The sequence below is a fragment of the Gopherus flavomarginatus genome, chromosome 10 (assembly GCF_025201925.1).
Source record: "Gopherus flavomarginatus isolate rGopFla2 chromosome 10, rGopFla2.mat.asm, whole genome shotgun sequence".
NCBI lineage: Eukaryota > Metazoa > Chordata > Testudines > Testudinidae > Gopherus > Gopherus flavomarginatus.
In genome coordinates, this window is record NC_066626.1 from 32,289,285 (window position 1) to 32,310,768 (window position 21,484).

Sequence of the window (21,484 nt, forward strand, 5' to 3'; positions counted from 1 at the left end):
GCAGACGTTCCAGGGTGGTTGAGAGATTCACCTCTTCCACGCCACCGTCTTTTTTCCCATCGTAGTAGACACCTTCAGGCCACTCAGCATCATCTCCCTGGACTGTAAACTGACAAACCTGTAAGTCTCTGGAATAGAAAGGCTTGAGAGAATTAACATGGTACACTCTGGGCTTTAGGGAGGAATTGGGAAATGCTATGAGGTAGTTCACAGTTCCCAGGCGCTCTTGGACTGTGAACGGCCCTTCCCATGATGCTTCCATCTTATGGGCCTGTTGCGCCTTCAAGACCATAACCTGGTCTCCTACCTTGAAGGAACGCTCTCTGGTATGTTTGTCATACCAGGCCTTTTGCTCTTCCTGAGCATCCTTTAGGTTTTCTTTAGCAAGGGCTAAAGAGTGTCGGAGGGTGTTTTGTAGGTTGCTTACAAAGTCCAGAATGTTAGTCCCTGGAGAAGGCATAAACCCCTCCCATTGCTGCTTCACCAACTGTAATGGCCCCTTAACCTCATGGCCATACACAAGTTCAAATGGTGAAAACCCTAAACTGGGATGTGGTACAGCCCTGTAGGCAAACAGCAACTGCTGCAACACTAGGTCCCAATTATTGGAGTGTTCGTTGACAAATTTACGTATCATGGCCCCCAAAGTTCCATTGAACCTTTCCACCAGGCCATTGGTTTGATGGTGGTACGGGGTGGCAACCAAGTGGTTCACACCATGAGTTTCCCACAGTTTTTGCATGGTCCCTGCCAGGAAATTAGATCCTGAATCTGTAAGGATGTCGGAGGGCCAACCTACCCTGGCAAAAATGTCTGTTAGGGCCTGACACACAGCGTTAGCCTTGGTGTTGCCTAGAGCTACTGCTTCCGGCCATCGGGTAGCAAAGTCCACGAAAGTCAGTACGTACTGCTTTCCTCTGGGTGCCTTTTTTGGTAAAGGACCCAGAATATCCACAGCTACTCGCTGAAATGGGACTTCAATTATGGGGAGTGGCTGGAGGGGGGCCTTGACCTGGTCTTGGGGCTTTCCCACTCTTTGGCATACCTCACAAGACTGGACATACTTGGCAACATCCTTGCCCATCCCCTCCCAGTGGAAGGACTTCCCCAATCTGTCTTTGGTTCTGATCACCCCAGCATGGCCACTGGGATGATCACGGGCTAAGCTTAAGAGCTTCCCCCGGTACTTAGTTGGAACCACCAACTGTTTTTTGCGGCTGCCATTCTTCCCGGTGTCCACCAGAAAGAATCTCCTTGTATAAAAGTCCTTGGTCTATAACAAACCGGGATCGGTGAGAAGAGCTGAGAGGTGCTGGGGTGCTCCGTGCCACCACCCAAGCTTTCTGAAGGCTGTCATCTGCTTCCTGCTCAGTCTGGAACTGTTCCCTTGAGGCTGGGGTCACCAGTTCTTCCTCAGACTGGGGACTTGGACTTGGTCCCTCTGGAAGCGATGTAGGTGATGGGGTTGTTTCCGTTGCTGGTGAACCACTCTCCGCTGGTGCACCTGAGGGTATTTCAGGCTCTGGCTGAGCCTTTTGGGTATGGCTGTCTGTTGCTTCTGCCAGTTCTGGCTCGCTGGCGCCCTCTGGCGTTGAGTTTGAAGCTGTGGTTGCAATTGCTGGTGCTGGTTGCTGTTCCAGTTCCGAGCCTGGGACTGAAGGTGCTGTGGCTGTTTCAGTGGTTGGCATGGAATCCGGGTCCACTACCTCTGTCTGGGTCTCTGGTAACACAGACGGGGCGTCTGTGGACGGCTCAGGAACAGGAAGGGGTCTGGAAGCTTGCCGGGTTTGGCTACGTGTAACCATTCCCACTCGCTTGGCCCGCTTTACCTGGTTGGCCATGTCTTCCCCCAGTAGCATGGGGATGGAATAATTGTCATAGACTGCAAAAGTCCACATTCCTGACCAGCCTTTGTACTGGACAGGCAGTTTAGCTGTAGGCAAGTCTACAGCTTGTAACATGAAGGGGTAAATTGTCACTTGGTCCTTTGGGTTGATGAATTTGGGGTCGACGAAGGATTGGTGGATAGCTGACACTTGTGCCCACATGTCTCTCCACGTGGTAACCTTCTTTCCGCCCACTCTCAAATTTTCCCTTCGCTCCAAGGATATTTGAGAGGCATCTGGGCCTGGGGATCTTTGGTGTGATGGTGGTGTAATGAACTGCACTCGGTTGGGGTTCTTTGGGCAGTTGGCCTTGATATGTCCCAGTTCATTACACTTAAAGCATCTTCCAGCTGACTCGTCACTGGGTCGAGGTGGGTTACTGGAGACTGATGAGGTGGAAGAATAGGGTGTCTGTGGCTTTCCTTGGGTTGTAGGTGGGATCTTTGGCTGCCCTCGGTTGTAGGGTTTATTGTCGGTGTGCCCTCTGGGGTATTCGTTCCCCTTGACAGTAGCTTTCTTGCTTTCTGCCACTTCCATCCATCTGGCTCCAATCTCCCCCACCTCGGTGAGATTTTTGGGTTTTCCATCTTGTATGTACCGTGTTATGTCCTCAGGAACACCATCCAAGAACTGTTCCATTTGTATGAGGAGGTGCAGTTCGTCTATGGATTTAACATTGGTTCCTGATATCCAGGCCTCATAATTCTTTCCAAAGTAGTAGGCGTGTTTGGGAAATGACACATCTGGTTTCCACTTTTGGGTTCTGAAACGCCGACGGGCATGATCTGGGGTTATCCTCATTCTGTATCTGGCCTTGGTTTGAAAAAGTTCATAGTCGTTCGTTTTCTCCTTAGGCATTTCAGCTGCCACCTCTGCTAAAGGTCCACTGAGCTGTGGCCTCAATTCTACCATGTACTAGTCTTCAGGGATGCTGTACCCAAGACAGGCCCTTTCAAAATTTTCTAAGAAGGCCTCAGTGTCATCACCTGCCTTGTAGGTGGGAAATTTCTTGGGATGTGGAACCATAATTGGCGAAGGGTTGTTAGGATTGGCTGGAGCATGCTGCCCAGCCTGCGCTAACTCCAGTTCATGTTTTCTCTGTTTTTCCCTCTCTTACCTTTCTTGTTGTTGTTTTTCCATTTCTCGGCGGTAGGCTGCCTCTTCTTCTGCTTGTTTCATTTTGTGGGCCACCTCTTCTTCTTATAGTTTTCTGTGGTGGGCTGCATTTTTGGCGTCTTCTTGTTTTTGTAGCCTTTCCATCTCTTGTTTGTGAGTTGCCTCATCTCTGGCCATTTGTGTTCTTAGTAGTTCTATCTGTTTTTCCATTGCTTCCAGCTGTACTGCTTCTGGTTTTTGTGACATTCTGGTTCCTGTTTTCTGGTGTTGGGGTGCCCTCCGGTGTTTATTGTCTGAACTGCAGGCTCTCTGTTGCCTCCTGGGGTCTGCCTAGCAACAGTGCCTTTTTCCCTTTCTTCCTCTAGCTAATCTTTTAAATGTAAAGTAAACCAGAAAAATCACTTTATTTGCATGTATATTGTGCTGGGTACTTGACTCTCAATGGGAGTGCTATAGTCTAACAAAAGACCCTATGTCACAGCTTAATGGTTCCTTGCTTAATATGCAAGCCAAAAACTGCAAGAGAGAGCAGAAAAAAAATTATCTCTGGTTCCTTTTAAAACCAAACCCTCTCTGCTTAAAAGCCCCTAGCAGAGAAAAGAAAACAAAGGGGAATAAACCATTTCCCTTCCCCCTCCTCCCCTCCAGGTGTTCCCTCCCTGGGTTCCTGGAGAGATATACAGAAGCAAGCTCCGTGAATCTAAACAGAGGGATTCCACCCTCCCACCAATTCCCTGGTGAGCTGCAGACTCAATTCCCTGGAGTCCCCACTAAAGAAAAACTCCAACAGGTCTTAAAAAGAAAGCTTTATATAAAAAGAAAGAAAAAGGACATTAAAAATAGGCTCTGTATCAAGGTGACAATATACAGGGTCAATTGCTTAAAGGAAAAAAATGAATAAACAGCCTTATCCAAAAAGAATACAGTTTAAAACATTCCAGCAACTACATACATGTAAATACAAAAGAAAACAATATAAACCTATTGTCTTACTATCCTTGTACTTACAACTTGGAAACAGAAGATTAGAAAGCCAGGCGATAGAAAAATCACTCTCAGAGCCGAGAGGGCACAGACACAAGACAAAGAACAAAGAACTCACACCCCAAAACTTCCGTCCACCCAGATTTGAAAAGTCTTGTTTCCTGATTGGTCCTCTGGTCAGGTGTTTCAGGTTACTGTTATTACCCTTTTACAGGTAAAAGAATATTAACCCTTAGCTATCTGTTTATGACACCAGGGCACTAAAATGATTCTACTATTCAAGTACTTCCTCTGCTAGGGAGTTAGTGAGCTGACAATTATCGTTTGTTTAGCCTGTATGCTTGTGATTATTGTTTGCATAGTCGTGAATAAAAAGGATTTTGTATTTGCATGTTCAGACCACTGTGCTTTCAGGTAAGAAATAAACATTAGACAGTAGTGGCTTAACAATACAGTTTGATTGAGTTGACTAACACAATTAAAACTCAGAGCTTCTAAAACATCCACATTTTCTGCCATTGCCCCAGGAGTGTAACTTTTTTTTTCATAGCGAACATGAATATATTCGTTAATCTGTGATAAAGGGAGACCCCAAATGTAATCAGAAGAAGCACAGCACTATGCTATCCTTTCATTGCTGCCTATCCACTTGATGTCAAAGATTCCACTGTAGTCTGAGACCTTTTGTGGTCTGAAATGGCCAGATAGCCCCACTAACTTCATAGAAGTCAGTATTTTATGTTGCTAGTAAATTCTCTTCCTATGCTTACCAGCTCTTCTCCCTCTTCTCCTTTGTGTGCATGGGCATACACATACTGTTCTTCTTGGCGATGAAGGTGGGGCTGTTTTGGAGTGGATGTTACTCCACACAGATATGGCACATTTACAAGTATAAATGTAGAGAACTACTCTCATTTTTTATGTTTGTAAATTAATATTCTGGTATTTTTTCAAACCAATTATTCTTCAAATATATCTAATCAATTAATATAAAAAGTCTAGTTTGGAAAAGGGGCCCGGTTTTATACCATGTAGTCCTTAAAGTTGACTTTCCACACATGCTGCAGAAGTATGGCAATATTTCCCTGAAGGTCTAACCCTCATTTCCATGCTTTCCATGACAGGATAGCAAATGCCCTGCAAAACTCAGCTGTTGTAGCTAATCATCAACAGTATTAAATGTTGACTATTCCTGTAGTAATACACTCTTGGATATTAAGTCTCCGGGGACGGACAGGACTCCTCAGATGCACAATGATAGCATTTGCATATGGCGCTATATTCAAGGTTGCATCATCACCTTATCCTTCATAACTGCTAATCTTGAAAGGCTTATGACAGCTGTACAAATTAGCTCTGAGCTAAAACTCAGTGTACTAGACTTCATCACAAGAGCACATTTTAATATCAGCTTTAAGTTTTCTAGCAAGCTGATCCGCTGTTTAAGCAATATGAATTATTATCCAATCTTTCGCCAGCTCCGTTAATTCAGTTAGCACAGGTCCTTCTTTGTTCTTTCATTATGTTGTTACTCCTGCTGGAATTCTGTGCCGCTGTGCAATGCAGAATTTGTGCAGAATGAATGTTTCCTGCAGAATTTTATTTTTTCTGCACATAATTAGTGATTTCCCCCCAGTACTCCTGCCAATGCCTGGCACAGACAGCTGAGACTCCCGCTGTCAGCAGGAGCATGATTATATTTTGTATTTTGACAAAATACGCAGAATTTTGCAGAATTTTAAAATATTGCTCACCAAATTTTTAATATTTGACAGAATTCCCCCAAGAGTAGTTGTGCAGCATTTGGTGAAAGACTCTTCCCCTCGGCTGGGCTTATTGTCTGAGATAGCCTTTTAGTGCCATTCTATATAAGCAACTATCTATCTCATTTAAATTCTCAGTTGAAAGCATAGCGTCTCCCTACCCACACCACTCAACTTCATTGTTCTCTGTGAAGTGCATTTTGTAACTCTGAAGTGCCTTGGGATGCATTTTGTATGAATGATGCTAATCCAAATGGTGTTATGCTTGAATTTTATTGTTAATATATTTACTGGCAGAAGATGCAATTTTTCAGTCTAACTATAAACAGCCCAGATGTAAAATGAAATTTAGGTAGTAAACAATTTTTGATTATTGACTTTGGTTACTTAAAATAAAATATTAAGATAGTCTAATCGAAATTTTAATGATGATATCTGCACATTATCTCAATGAAGTGTCACAAAAAGTTTTGCTAAGTACAAGACATCAACAGCATTTCTAAGCAGAGCTCTGGGAAGGATGGAAGTTTCATTTCATAAAGCATTCTGAGATTTTGAAACATGGCTTCATTTAAAATTTAGGTCATTTTGACAAAATGAAAATAGTAAAACAATATAATAGAAAATATTTGAAAAATGAAATGAAAATAATTTCAAAATGAAAAATCGAAATGTTTTGTTCTGAAAATGTTGACCTGGGACATTTTGACATTGCCAGAACTTTTTTTCATGTTTTTCTATTCTGATGTAATTGACCTAATTTCATGATGTTTTGATTTTGATGGAACTGCATATTCTTATGAAAAATGGTTCCATCAAGGTTTCACCAACCAGTTCTAAGACAGACTGAAATTATGCATTCCTAATATAGGGTATGGGTGCCTTTATAAAATAGGTATTATTGTTAATAATAAATTAATACAATTCATAAATATTATTTGAATGTAACAAATTATAATAAATATTTCAATATACAATATTCCATAATGGTTCTGAATTAGCTGTTTTGGTCAAATGTGTATCTGATAAGTGACACTTTTAAAATTATGGATCAGAGTCTGCTTTCATTTATACCAGAGTTAATTCTAAGCAACTTCACTGACTTCAGTGGGATTACTGTAGATTTAGTTGGTGTAATTGACCATTTACATTCAACTGGCAGGCCACAGTGACTCAGACAGATCCATTCTCACTATTCTATATCTCACGCATAATGAATGTTTTGTGTGGTTGCCTAAATATACATTCACCTAATTAGTCCGTCAATCAGATACAGAATGCATATTTCAAAATATGTGTACCTGACATTTCAAAATGACTCAAAATCACGGTTAGGTTTTATTTCCTGCCATGATTTTATTTCTTAACTTCATTTAGAGAAAAATCAAATAAAATGAATATCTACACTTTAAGGCTAACCTTAGGGCTGTGTCACAAGCTAACAATATCAAGGATCGTTTTGCTTTTCCCTTTACTGCCATAGCCCAAGATGATGGGTCTTCAGATCTCTGGATTAATCTTGTCTCAATATTGTATGATTTTCTCACATTTTCTTGGTTTGTGCTGTAATCATGTAGTACTAACTGAGATTCAGAAGTGATGCTAAACCTCACCCCAGGTTTCTATCCCATTGTACAGCAGTTCAATGTCTGAGACAAAATATACTCTGAATTCTTCTGTTCCTTTAAGTTATGTCCCCTTTTCCCTTCCATTTTAGCATTAGTCCTTTATACCTCCTTCTCTCTGCTTCTATAATTCCCACTAATACTAACTTGATGCATTTATCAAGTGGTGAATAATTTGTAGTAAGATTCAAATAAGATAAGCAAGACACAATTCTTTCTTTCTTTGATTCAAAGAGTCAGTTTCTTAATAAGAACATCTGTCATTTGCTTGGTCATCGAATCTTGTGTTTCAGGTCACAGAGATAATTCGCTGGAGCTTTGCTGTATGATAAGTGAGGAGCAGGCAATAAAAATTATTTTGCTCTCATGCTCCAATGCAGTATTGCGTGGAATTTTTGTTAGTTTTTTTCACTCCTTAGTCTGAAGTTACAGGCCTCTCTTAAAAAGTTTTTCTAGTTCTGTTATAGTTTTGATCACAGAGAACATGGGTTATTTTTTTCTCCTCAATCTTTATTTTCAACAGAAAAGCCCAACTTCTGTTTTATGGAGCAAGACCCTGGAATCTGCCGAGGCTATTTTTCCAGATATTTCTATAACAAGGAGTCACAGCAGTGTGAAAAGTTCAAGTATGGTGGATGCCTGGGAAATCAGAACAACTTTAAGGCCTTGGAAGAATGCCAGATTGCCTGCCAGGACAATAGTAAGTGTCTTGTTGTTGTTGTTCTCATTTTTATTTTTATTTTTGTATGAAGAAGGTATTGTTTTAAGGAATTTGTAGGGAAGGAGTATAATGCAAATTAAGGACCTGGATTCTGTAATAAGCACTGCATTGAGCCAGCACATTTAGCCACGAACAATTAAGGGTTTTTTGGTTTGTTTTTTTTAAATAGCATAAAGCTAGTACTGGTTATTTGGCACTGATTAGTTCCAATGAATATTGTAGAATTCCTGATTCTTTCAGTTAAATATCTGTACATATTTTCATCTTTACAATTCCAGTAAAATATTCATTAACGTTGTCTAGTGTACCTAAAAAGCATTTAGAATATTATAATTTAAAAAAAAATCTTTTAAATCAAAATTAATGTGTTCAATATCACATCCCTAGAGCATATGCAAATTTTGTTGATCAAAAGTCCATTTCCCCATGCCTGAAATAAGAGTAAATTTTTATATAATACAAAAGACAATTAATGGAAAAAATACAGGGCCATGTGGGATATATTGATTTAGCTCCACTGATTTCAACAGATCTATATCATGCCTCATTATATCTATATCTATATCATGGCCTGAATCTGGATAAGGGCCATATGAATTGTTAGTAATAATACATATTTGAAAGGAGTTTTATATGTGCAGTGACTAGAATATTGGCAGTGCAACAACTAAAATAATGAATTTCAGATAAGATCTTAAATTATTTGGGAGACAGAGTGGTCCTAGGATAGCATTTGTACCAATCCCATGGGGTAAAAATACCAGTGGGTTGGAGGAAGGTTGGTTTTTAGTGTTATTAATTCCACACTTGGAGTCAGTCAAACCAATATTAGTCACATGTTAGTTTCAAGGTCTAGGCTGTCCAGATATCCTTTTAGTCACTATTTCTCTACTTTTCTTTCAGCAAATTCACTGCAATTAGACCAACATGCAGAACACCCCATCATGATGAACAATAGCTCTCCCATTGCAAAGCCCAGTGAGTTTCCAAGGCTTTTGGGTAAGAATTTCCTTTTGAATTTGCCTGGGTAAAACAAATGGAGATGACAATTCCTCTGAAAGTGAAGGGGTAAAGAAAATATTATCTAGAGATCTACAGACATTAAGAAATGCTTTGCTGCAAAACATAAATTATTTGTACATGATTTGTATGGTAGAGACTGAAGAGTTTTCTTCTATGGCCTGGAGTAAACATTACATGTAAGAGACACTAAAATTTACTATTCTTTAAGTGTAATGACTATGTGAAACACATAATAACCATAGGAAAGATTAAATTCAGTTACTGTATGGTGACAGAGGAGGAAGTGAATAAATTGGAGCCATGTCTGATCCTACCTGAGCTTTTCCCACACAGAGACCAGGGTGTCTGCCTTCCATCATAACAAGAGTTTCTTGGCTTTTTCCCTCTATGCCAAATGAATTCTCCGCTGGTGATTTGCAGCTGGATTACAGACCCTTTCAGCCACCTGAATGGTCCAGAGGGGCCAGAACCAGATTTTGGAATTTGGCCCAATAAAATTATCAGACCTGATTCTCATGTACACTAAGACAATTTTACACTACTCTGGTAAGGGGATATAAGTAACATGGGCGTAAATTAAATTTGTATCCATTTCAAGGCTGTCAGAGAGGTGTAGAGTCAACTGAATGCAAATAAGCCTTGGGCCCTTCAACTCTGACATTAGCTCTGGACAAGTTTCCACAATTGAGGACTGTGCATTAGAAACTGAAAATTTGGTCAGGCTTTGAAAGGTAAATGTGGTTGAGGCATGTCAATTTGTGATCCACAGTTGTACAAGAGGGAATACACAACAGCTGGGAAGAGACTGATCTCTCTCACCAAGTCTTTTTGATGGTCTTCTGCACTTGTACTCACATATACTTCCTGAGATTGGGTGATGGCTAATGCATTCACTGATCCTTCAGTGTTTAACATCGGCTTTAAGATAATGGATGGGGAATGTATCAGTGCTCTTTGCCTAGTAAGATTTTGATAATAAACTTTGGATATTTATTTGCTTGTGTTGTGTTACATTTCTTGCGTGATGATATTCACTGTTGGGCTGAGGATAAGCTTTTGTGACTCTGTCTATTTTGGTACTAGTTTGCAGCATTTGATGCTGAGACAGCAACTCACAGTTGCTGAAATAGCTAAGCTTTAAGCAGAGAGGACAGCATTTTGGATGACTATTTTGCTGAAAAGTCTTATATAAGTGAAAGTTTTTTGAAACAAGAGTCATAATAGCATGTGAATTCCTTGAGATATATATACTAATTATGTGAGTCTGAAAATCTCACACACAACAAATGTGTGAAAATGAGAGGGCATAATCAATCACATTTTTTTTTCTAAAGCATTTTCTATTTTTAAATAAATAGGCATGTTATGGACCCAATAAAGAATGCTCTCCACAGAATCACTCATTATAGGAAATATATTAACATACCATTGAAAATTTATTTAATCTCTGTTTCAAAGAAAGAAATGTGTTGTTGGTGATAGATCTGAAGCTGCAGAAACATCAAACAACAAATCTATTGCCATACACAGAATTGAATTATTCTATTTCTAGATGGAGCTACATTTCTTCCTTAAGTGCGAATCTGAAACTTCTTGCAGTGTTGCTCACTATAATCATCCTGCTGACAGAAAAGATCATTTAGGCTGATTCTCCTTCTGGGTGTAAGTCACAGGGTAACTTCATTTTACACTGCTGGAAAACCAGAGAAAGTGAGCCGAGAATCAAACCTTTCATTTTCTGATGGAACAGAAAGGGGAAGCTGACTTGTGATATTCTTCAAACTACACTGTGCCATTGAAACATGGTACAGGAGTGAAATCCAATTATCAGCACAGTCCATATGGAATTATGCAGGTTGTCAATTCCTATTCTTGTTACTAAAAGATTCTCTACAAACATGGCCTCTACTGGGGTAAACTGGCATTGTTCTACTTGTTAACATACCTGTAGCCATTCATACTTACAGATCTGGTCTGTTGGATGCAAGATCTGATTATTATCTTTGTAACAGTTCTGCAATTTATGTGAAGATTGTTCAGTTTTCTCTTCTCTGACAACCAGAAAGCTTAGGTACTGCAATAAAGTAGGGCTCGGGGAACAGTTTGGTGATATCGCTGAAACTATTAGATATATGAAAGATAACACAGCAAACGTGCATTGTGTCACTCTTGGCTCTTGGACCTTATCCATGGATGGAGGAAGAATGAGTGAGCTGGCTGCTTCCTGCAAAGGAGTCCAAATTGCCTGTGTCCAGCCCTCAAGTACAGGACAGAGTCCCTGTTCAGTGGTGGTTCTCTTTCTTTCCCTGTTTTTCAACAAATTTCAAAACTTTCCAGTCTGAGCACCCGAGGATCTCCAACTTCCCAGCTTCTGGCTTCTCATCAGGCAACCACATGTAGCTTTGGGGAGCCTGGAAGCCTGGGCTCCACAGGAGCCCACCAGGCAGACTGCCAGGTTGCCAGAGAGCTGGGTAACCCAGATGCCAAGGCCTGGCTTCTGTCAAAAGCTTCAACAGAACTGACCTGTTCTCATGGAATGTTTCTATTCCATTGTATCAGCAGTTTCTGATGGAAAGCTGTTTTTTGAAACACTTTCCACCATCGCTACTCAGAAGCCTTCGCTCTGTTCTGTGCATGTGTAAATACAATGGATTCTTTCGTTGCCTGTTCATGACCACATGGTACTGAGCTATGGGACATTTTATCTGGCAAATAATAAACATAAGAAGTCCAGGTTTATGCAATTGTCACTGGAAATCTAAATCCTGCAGAAATGAAGGGGTTTGGATAAACAGGAGAACAAGAATTCAGAGGATAAAGCCAAAAGTCTTTAAGGGTCATAGAGCTCAAGGCCAGAAGGGACCACCAGATCATCTGGTCTGCTGCCCTGTATATCACAGAATACCACCACCCAGCCATCTGCACACAAACCCCAAATGGAAAACTGCCTTGACTTCAGTGGGCTTTGCATCAAACCCATAATGTTATTTTAAGTGCCAGTAGAGTAACACTGTAGTTCCAAGCATAAAATAATTAGATGTCTGACACCTAATTAGAGCAGTCAGAGGTGTGATTGCAGAATGTGTAGACATAAGCAAGCTAGCTAGCCTATCAACAGCGGTGAAGTTGTGGCAGCACGGACTTCAGTGCAGGCTAGCTGCCCAAGTAAGTACCCAGGATCCTGGGCAGGCTTGTACAGATCATGCTGATGCCTGTGCTTCACTGATATTTTTAAAAATCAATTAGTGTCTACTGCCTGTGCAACAAGACCTAGCCTTGGTAGCTTAAAGGCTGTCCAGACCTCTGTAAGGTCCACTCACTGGGGGTGGGGGAAGAGAGACACACTGTGCAAATGTGGTTACATACTTCTAACATGTTTTTTTAAATTGTGTCAGTCTCACATTGATGGAGACTATCACAATAGTCGGTATATTAAAATCAAAATCCCTTAATCACTGGTATAATTGTGGGACATGAAATCCACAATAGAACTTGTTTCTTTTTATAATTACATTTTTTTCTTAATTATGGCCTTCATGCAGAGTTGCCTTTGTACATAGATGAAGGGTACAGATTTTCATAGGCTGGCTGTTTCCATGAAGCTGCACAAAATGCAGGGGACATGGAGCCATCCTGAAGACTGTGACAATCCATTTAAATGAGGATTGGGTAACTATTAGTCTTTTTTTTTACAAAATGCCTTGAACAATGTTCTGCATAGCTTTTTAGAAACAGTACACTTAGAAAGGATCCTGAATAGCATTCAGATGTCACTCCGAAGGGTGTATTACACATACCTGGATTAGAACGTCCTTACTCAGCTGAAACTACTTCATGGGAGGAGGAAAGTTATGCAGGAATGTCCATGAGCTGGCAGTTGGAGAGGTCATAGGGTTGTCACCTCTCCAGGATTGTCCTGGAGTCTCCAGAAATTAAAAATTAATCTTTAATTAAAGATTATGTCATGTGCTGAAATCTTTGTCCAGTCAAAGTTGGTAACCCTAGTTCCAGAGGGACAATCCATTATGGAAAGGAAATATGAGCTTTACAAAATGTTAGCTGTCTCTCAATCATTGTGATGAACCCATGTTCTTGGGGCATCTGCATGCATGGTCATGATATTTTCCCAGAGGGTCAGCCCCGTGGCACTAATTCTCAGGGCACACTTGCTCGCAGCATGACAATTCCCTGAGGCAAGGAGTTTTTCTAGAAGACGAACAAACCAGGCAAGTAATTTATATTCCCAACTTACTCTGTGAAATATTATAACATCCCAGTCTCATCTACCCGTTGTCACTGATATGTCCTTCTTTTGTGTTTTTTCCAGGTTCAAAAGTTCCCAGATTAGCATAGGTAAGTATGTTGGTCTTTACTGCTTCCTGAAGCAATCTTTGTATTTCAGACCATAATTTCATCTCCAGCTGAGGTCAGGATGAAATTCACTCTTGGCATAAACTTGCTCAGTTAGCTCTGGTGTACACAAGAAAGTTGCACCAGTTTATTAAACTAAAAGTTATTTTAAAACAATGCATACACCTGTCTGGACAGTCTCTTGTTTTGCTTTGAGTGACTTATTTAAAATTAATTTAAACTTATTCCTGTTTAATTTTAAAATAAACTGAAATAAACCTAGTTTAATCCAAAATAAGGTGTCCACACAGCAGTTTGCATTGGTTTAACTTAACCAGTTTAAAAAGCACAGCTTTAGTTAAACCAATGCAATTTATGTAGGCAAACTCTAAGAAACATATTGCTGGCATTTTTCTAATCTTCGTATGAAGCATTGTCATTGATCTGTCAGACACAGAACACTGGTCCATTTGTCCTTTCTGGAATAACAATCCTTACACTCCAAACACAGTTCATGCAGTCACTAATTCTTTTTTTTTTTCTCTCTCTCTCTCAGCAGTTTCAATGAACTCTTTTAGTTCCATGATTACATCCCATACATAACACATTTATTCTCATATTGAAACCTGAAAAGACTACATTTACCTTAAAATACAATTAAAAATTCTTTACTCAATTTTTGCATTCAAAGAATTCTTGTTCAACACTGTAATGTTCTTAACGTCACTTAAAAATTTCTAGTTCCCTTTTACTGTTATTTTCCTCCCCTCCACAATTACTATTTTCATTCCTTCCCAGCAGTATTTCACACTCTTTTTCATAATGCTATCCAGGGAACCTGTTAGCTAATCATACTTTATATGCAAATATTTTTGGTAATGAGAACATTTGTAAGACACATAAAATGTAATTCATTTTTTTCCTTTCTTTTTCAGCTTGCATTTCTGGGCATTTCTAGCCACCTCGTAGCCTGATGCAGCTTGCCTGGTTCATCATTCTGTATCTTCAGGATGCCTTCAGCTCTGTTATACTGCAGTCTCTCCTGAAAATGTCCTGCTGTTCTTTTCTCTGAACTGGCTTTTCCAGCTCTCCAGCCTTGTGGCTTCTTCAAGAATCTCTGTCTGGCTTCTCACTGTCCACTTAGGAATCACAGCGCTTAGACTGATAAAATGGCTCTGATTCCCTTGAAACGTCGGCCTTCTTGCCTTCAGAAACTATATGCGTAATTTGCACTTTGGCTTCTGAAATAGGCCTGAGCCCATCTGGGGTGATCGGTTATCCTGCTTCTCCATGCTTTGATGCTCCTTCCAGCCTTGGTGTGCTCCCTGGACTTGGTTCAGCTTCCAGTCATTCTGGACACCACTTGTCCATCCTCCAGAGCTTCAGCTCTTACTTACTCTTTCAGTTGAAGTAACACAGAAACAATAAGAGCAATAACAGGACAGTAACATTCTGCTTGGAACCTTAAAAAAATAAATGCCATACTACTAACACCAGATTTCAGAAGCTTCTGTATTGATTGTTGCGCCTACTCTTCCCCTTCACTTCTTGGTTAGACTGCCAATCACACTGTCTGCTCTGTCTGGAATTTTCTTATTGGGCAATGTTGTTCTTACTCTGACCTTAGGTTTAGCCCTCCAAATCTACACAGCCAGGGCCCAATCCTGCAAGTTGCTGAGGACCATCAGCCCTCAGTGATTTGAAGGTGTGCAGACTCTCTGAGGAGCAGTCACTTCATTAGGTTTAGTAATGTTTTGGAGGTACTATTTTCATATAGTCAATGTTTAAATTACTCCTCTTTTTTTGCAAGATGTGTCAGTTAAATCTTCTCACCAGTGATGTTAAATAGCACCTCTTTCTATAATGTTAGCTGAAAATATGAAGCATTTTGTATTACTCCATATGCAGTGGGGCAAGTTCTGTTTTTTTGGCTTCAAATGTGAGGACAGAATTTGCCCTAGTATGTTGTGTGATCATGTAATGAAAGATGCTAGTGTAATGCATACTGTACATGTCCGGGGCAGAAGTAAAGTTGATGTGAAATTTACCTATGAATTTCCTGAGCTTTGTGTGATTAAAAACTCATGCCTAATATTGCCTTAATGTACTTATTGGGGAGGGGTGGGGGGAGGGCTTGCTCACATTGTTCCTATGTATGTGTTTAAACTCTCCAATTTGTGACACTTAACATAACAGATAAAGAAACAGCACAAGACACTCAGTGGTGCCTCTAACCAAGTTTTCTCAATGTTCTTAGAACCACCTCCTCTCCCTTCTCTCTGCATGACTCCTGCGGATCGAGGCCTTTGCAAAGCCAATGAGAAAAGATTCTTCTATGATCACTCAACTGGAAGATGCCATCCATTTAGCTACAGTGGGTGCGGTGGGAATGAAAATAATTTCACCTCTAAAAGCTCATGTCTGAGGACCTGTAAGAAAGGTAGGGAAATCAACAGTGCAAAGAAGTTAAGCTTCTGCTGTCCAGAGCCTGAACATTTCACACTAGTGGGTCTGCTGAAATGTAACAATGAAAAGATAACAAAAAAGTGCTATGATTCTAGCAAAGAATTGCATATCAGATGTTTTATAATTGATCAAATAAAATATGCCTGTAGTACAACAAACATTTAATCAGTTGCTCGATCTATTAAATTCAGCAAATGATTATCTCCACAGCACAGTATGTTGTAATGTTAATTGGAATTACGTGGCCTTCTCTTAATAAAGCGTTTAAGCACATGCTTAACTTTCAGCCTGTATGTAGTTCTGTTCCACTGAAATTAATAGGACGACTCACATGATGAAAGCACTTTGCTGAATCAAAGTCTTAAGGTCAAATTTCCAAAGGTGTTTAAGCACCTAAAAATCCACATATGTGCTTCTGAAAATCCCAATAGGTAACTAACTTCCCTTGAATTCTAACTTGCTTAACCACTTTTGAACATCCTTCTAGGTGCCTATCCTCATCTTTAATAACCTAAATACCTTTGAAAATCTGGTCCTAAATGCTTAGCAGTTATAAAATGCAAACATATGTAATACCATGTTGTGCCAACGTGCCTCAACTGCCCCAGGTAGCAAGTGATCAATTTTGTAAAATGAACTCGCTTTTGGATTTGCTCATTTGTCACTGTGGGAAAGAAGTGTGATGTGAAATCTCAAGACTCTTACACAAGTTCTTTCTGTCTCTGTCTTCCCTGCCTGAACATTGGAGTCAATAGGAGAGCATACTTCCCCCACATCATAGCATGGCTCTCGATGTTCACAATCAGCATAATAATAATGGTGGTGGTAAATCAACCTTCACTGGAACAAATGAAATGGGGATGCTCAAATCAATGTGATTTTGGGATGAGACATCCACTTTACTGCCTGTGCACAAAGGGCCAAATTGTGCATTCAGAGACACATGTGAAAGTTGGCTCTAGACAGAAGGGGAGCGCAAACCCTGTGCACCGCCAAAGCCCTCCAAATAGGGCATCAATGAGACTTATGTGTCACAAGGCCTTGTGCTGATCTCTGTACAGGGATGAATTTCACCCATCGACTTCATTAGAAGTTTAATGTGTGGATCCATAGAACATCCACCTTACTGCAGAATAGTGCAGATTTTTTTTTCAAAAGATTAGAGTCATTAAGAAAGATTAGGCCTAATTCTGGTGTCACTGGTCGGATCTAACTCTTATTACAGGCAATGGGACTCTTGCCATTGACTATAGTTGGCTTTGGATCAGGTCCACTCACAGTACTGTAAATCAGAGTTAACTCCTTTTTAGAGACAGTGGAGTTACACCAGTGTATGTAAGAGCTGATTCAGGCTCATGATCCCAGCTGATTGCACACATTCTGCTTTAAGCTAGACCAGTGTAAATCTGTAGTAACTCTCGTATGGAAGTACACAGATGTAATAGAAAGCAGAATCTGGCCCTTCTTTATTTTCATATGATATGGATGTCTTATTTGGTACAGTATGTAAAATTAATTTTTGTTTGCCATTAGATTTCAGTAAAAAACAAGGACGAAGAGGTTTATTGAAAATCAGGCGAAAAAGAAAGAAACAGCCAGTGAAGGTGATGGAAGATGAAATCATCATTGAAAGGATATAACTTCTACTATTTTAAAAGAGAAATGTGAACTACTCCATTATCATTCATCTGTGAACGAAAGCATTAATGACAGCATTTTGAAACTCCTTAGTGTACCGATCATTTGATTATACATTATTAGACGGCTTATCTATTTTGTTTTGTATTCCTCTTTCATGCGTGCTAAGCGATCAGCATTTAATTTTTCTCTGATAAACTTAGTTAAGAATGCAGTTTGGCAGTGTACACTCACCAACAGAGCTGACGTAGGACAAAACAGACTGTGGGGGTATATCTGAGCCACAATGATTCAAAGATCAGGCAGGCTTCACCTAGTCTGTTTTATTGTCTCGTTTGTCTCCCTCTGGAAACTTTCTTCTCAAAAGGACGTACAGTGCTTTTTATATAGGAGCATGAATAATTCATTCCTGAATACAGATAAGGGCTATTGCTAAAAAGAGAGACTGGGCCTGATTCTGATCTCACTTATTATACATTGTGTAAACCAGGTCTTAACTCTGCTGGAGTCCATGGAGCCAGACTGCTGTAAATAGGGTTTAGGATTGGAGTTAGTCCCACTAAGACCACAAAGAGAATATTCAAGTCATAAACATGTGGGGAAATGTCACTGTGGATATTCACAAAGCCCAAAGTATATCAGGGACACTGATCTCTACGCTGAAGTCATCAAGCCTCACCTTGTTGTGGAACTGAAACAGAGAGAAACTAAAGGCCAGATTTTTAAAGGTATTTTGGTGCCTAAAAATGTAGATGGATACTTTGGAAAATCCCAGTAGGTGCCTATCTGCCTTTTTAGGCACTTAAATACCTGGCCCTATGGGACTGACTGTTTCAAGTCACACAGAAAATTGTTGCAGAAGAAGGAACTGAAGCAATGTCTGCTATGTACAAGGCTGATGCCTCAGCCACTGAACCATCCTTCTGTCTAGTATGAGTTGTCTGAGTGAGTTCAGAAGCCTATGCTTTTTATATTGTTTGTCCTCTGCTACATTTTGTGCTACTACTGCTTTGATAAATGCTTCTAGGACTGAAATATTCACTGGAAAATTTGATGCCTCATTCTTGTATCTTTAATAAAACTCTGTGAGGAGCAAAGAATTATAATGTGATAACTACTTGACTGGACCAAACTGAGCTCTTCTTCACCAGTGCAAATCCAGAATAACTCCAATAACTAGTGAAGATCAACAGTGTTGTTTCTCCCCGCATGTAATTTGTTTTATGATCCTAATGGGTCTGTCATAACATTTCTTCCCAGATCTGGACCTTAGCGTCCAAAATATGAGTGTTAGCATGAAAACCTCCAAGCTTAGTTACCAGCTTGGACCTGGTAATTGCTGCCACCAGCTAGGAATTATACAGTGCCTAGCTCACTGTGGTCTCCCCAAAACCTTCCCTGGGGGACCCCAAGACTCAGATTCCTTGAGTCTCACAACAAAGGGGAATAAACCATTTCCCTTCCCCCTCCTCCCCTCCAGGTGTTCCCTCCCTGGGTTCCTGGAGAGATATACAGAAGCAAGCTCCGTGAATCTAAACAAAGGGATTCCACCCTCCCTGCTTCAAGTCCTTGAAAAACAAGCACCAAGAGATCTAACCTCTCTCCCCCCTCACTCAGAGGGTATGCAAAGTCAGGCTTAGTAAATCTAACACAAAGAGATTTTTCCCCCTGACTTCTTCCTCCCACCAATCCCCTGGTGAGCTGCAGACTCAATTCCCTGGAGTCCCCACTAAAGAAAACTCCGACAGGTCTTAAAAAGAATGAAAAAGGACATAAAAGGGTCTCTGTATCAAGGTGACAATATACAGGGTCAATTGCTTAAAAGAAAAAATGAATAAACGGCCTTATCCAAAAAGAATACACTCCAGCAACTACATACATGTAAATACAAAAAAAACAATATAAACCTATTGTCTTACTATCCTTGTACTTACAACTTGGAAACAGAATATTAGAAAGCCTGGAGATTCCTGTGGTCACTGTCAGAGCCGAGAAAGAGAACAGACCAAGAACAAAGGACTCACACCCAAAACTTCCCTCCACCCAGATTTGAAAAAGTCTTGTTTCCTGATTGGTCCTCTGGTCAGGTGTTTCAGGTTACTGTTTTAACCCTTTACAGGTAAAAGAACATTAACCCTTAGCTATCTGTTTATGACAGGGTCTGATTCTGATCTCACTGCAGTTCAAAGTCTACACTGGGGTAACCAACAGCATAACTTGCTCCAGCAATCACATTATGACTGCACTCCTCAGTCCCAGTGAAGCATGTTAGAATCTTTGGCTGAAAGATTCAGTATACTGGGAAAATCAGATGAAAATATGTTAAATCAAACCTAGAATGAGAACCATATTCAGTATTATATAAGGAAGCTTAAACATAAACTGTGCAGATTGTGAACTGTATTTTAATAGAGCGGATAACTTTATTAGACATCTGGGCAAGTTAGTAATGATAAGTGCAGCTAGAAGGCCTGATCTTGCATGGTTATGCAGGCTAAACTCCCACTGAGTTTAACTGTATGTATCAGAACTGTCTTGTCCAATCACTGTAATATAGTGATATGCACAATTGTGGGGAACAGAATCTTGGTTTTTCATTTTATCTGAAAATGAACCCCTCCAGCAGGGTTGTGACTCCCCCCCCTTGCAGCATTCTGAGGTGTTGGCTTAGTACTAGCTCAAAGGAAAAACTGCTACCTACTGAATCTCCAACCATACTTTCTGGAGCACCTGTGTCTGTCTTGGAGAGCACCCGTCCAAGCACTATTTGTCAGCCATCAAAATCCTGCAGAGTATATGAGATCTGCGGAGATATCATCCTGAAGTGCTACATGGAGCTCAAAAATGTCATTTTAAGATATTCTGGGCCTGGTTCTCACTTACACTATGGGCCATTATACCACTCTGGCAATATCATTTATACTCCCTTTAAGGCACCATTAAACTGCTACAGCAGTATAAAGGGCCCTAGTGTAAACGAGCATCAGGCCCCTATTCTTCAGTAGTAAGAGCAGAGTTCTCAAACTAGCAGCAGTTCTAAGAGGATTTGCATTGTCTTTTCTTAGGGAAAATCCTTTCTTTTCCATCAAGTCTGCTCCATGGCTGCCATTGCAACCCCAGGGTGTCACCATTTGCAATGTTGAGACTGTAAAGAAGCTTAAAGTAATGGGACCTTCCGTAGTATGTAAATCAGACAAATATTGGTTTCACCTATTACTTCATGTACTAAGAAAACATATTGCAAGTGGATTAATTGTGTATGCGTCTTCTTCAATCCAAAGCATTGCTACTAAAGTGAAAGCTGAAATCAGACTTTCACTTTATGCAAAACCCTGTCTTTTTTGTGTGTTTTTTATAAAAGTGAAAATCTGCTAAATATTGTTTGCAATGTTATTAACCCTGTTGTCTTTTAAAACTATAATAACCTTGAGTTTCATGAAACATTGTTCTCTTCTTTTATCCGTGCATTTGCTTCTGTATGGTAATCTGGATTTTGCAGCATAGTAATAAATGGAAAAGTTTATGATGGTGTTTTGTTGTAATGTGAAATATTCTCTTAAACACTTCATAATTAAATGGCTCAATTTGGCAGAACCTCAGTTTGATTAATTCCCACCACTAACAAGGCAATGCACTAATTGTTTACATTTTAAATCTATTTTCCCCTTCTGCCCAAATAAGGAGAGCAGCTATTCAATTGGGAAAGTGATCCAGATAAAAGGATCCATTCCTGGATTGTACAGTGCTTATTACTGTGAGTAGCCCCGCTGAAGGGATCACCATGGATCAGCTTATAGGTAAGAGGATGGGCAGTTGACAGAGGGCAGCCCAAGGAAGGAGTGAGTGGGCTTGAAGTATTGTTGACACCCCCTCTTCCCTTGTGCCTTGGCTTGCCACTGATTCCCCCAGGGA

The 21,484-nt window shown here is 40.2% G+C and overlaps 1 protein-coding gene across 6 annotated transcripts in view; it reads left to right on the forward strand.

Moving 5' to 3' along the window:
• Positions 1–20,719, forward strand: part of TFPI (tissue factor pathway inhibitor) — a 61,310-nt gene extending 40,591 nt beyond the window's left edge. For 4 of the 6 annotated variants that reach the window (XM_050916444.1, XM_050916443.1, XM_050916445.1 and 1 more), the window contains 4 exons: positions 7,898–8,074; positions 8,999–9,094; positions 15,726–15,908; positions 17,468–20,719. In XM_050916444.1, the coding sequence (XP_050772401.1) occupies positions 7,898–8,074; positions 8,999–9,094; positions 15,726–15,908; positions 17,468–17,574 (563 nt within the window). In that variant the 3' untranslated portion in view covers positions 17,575–20,719. Of the gene's footprint in view, positions 1–7,897; positions 8,075–8,998; positions 9,095–9,887; positions 10,115–13,445; positions 13,472–14,403; positions 15,516–15,725; positions 15,909–17,467 lie in introns of those variants that run through there. The other 2 variants (XM_050916448.1, XM_050916446.1) reach the window with 2 other exon arrangements.
• Positions 20,720–21,484: the final 765 nt, after the last annotated feature.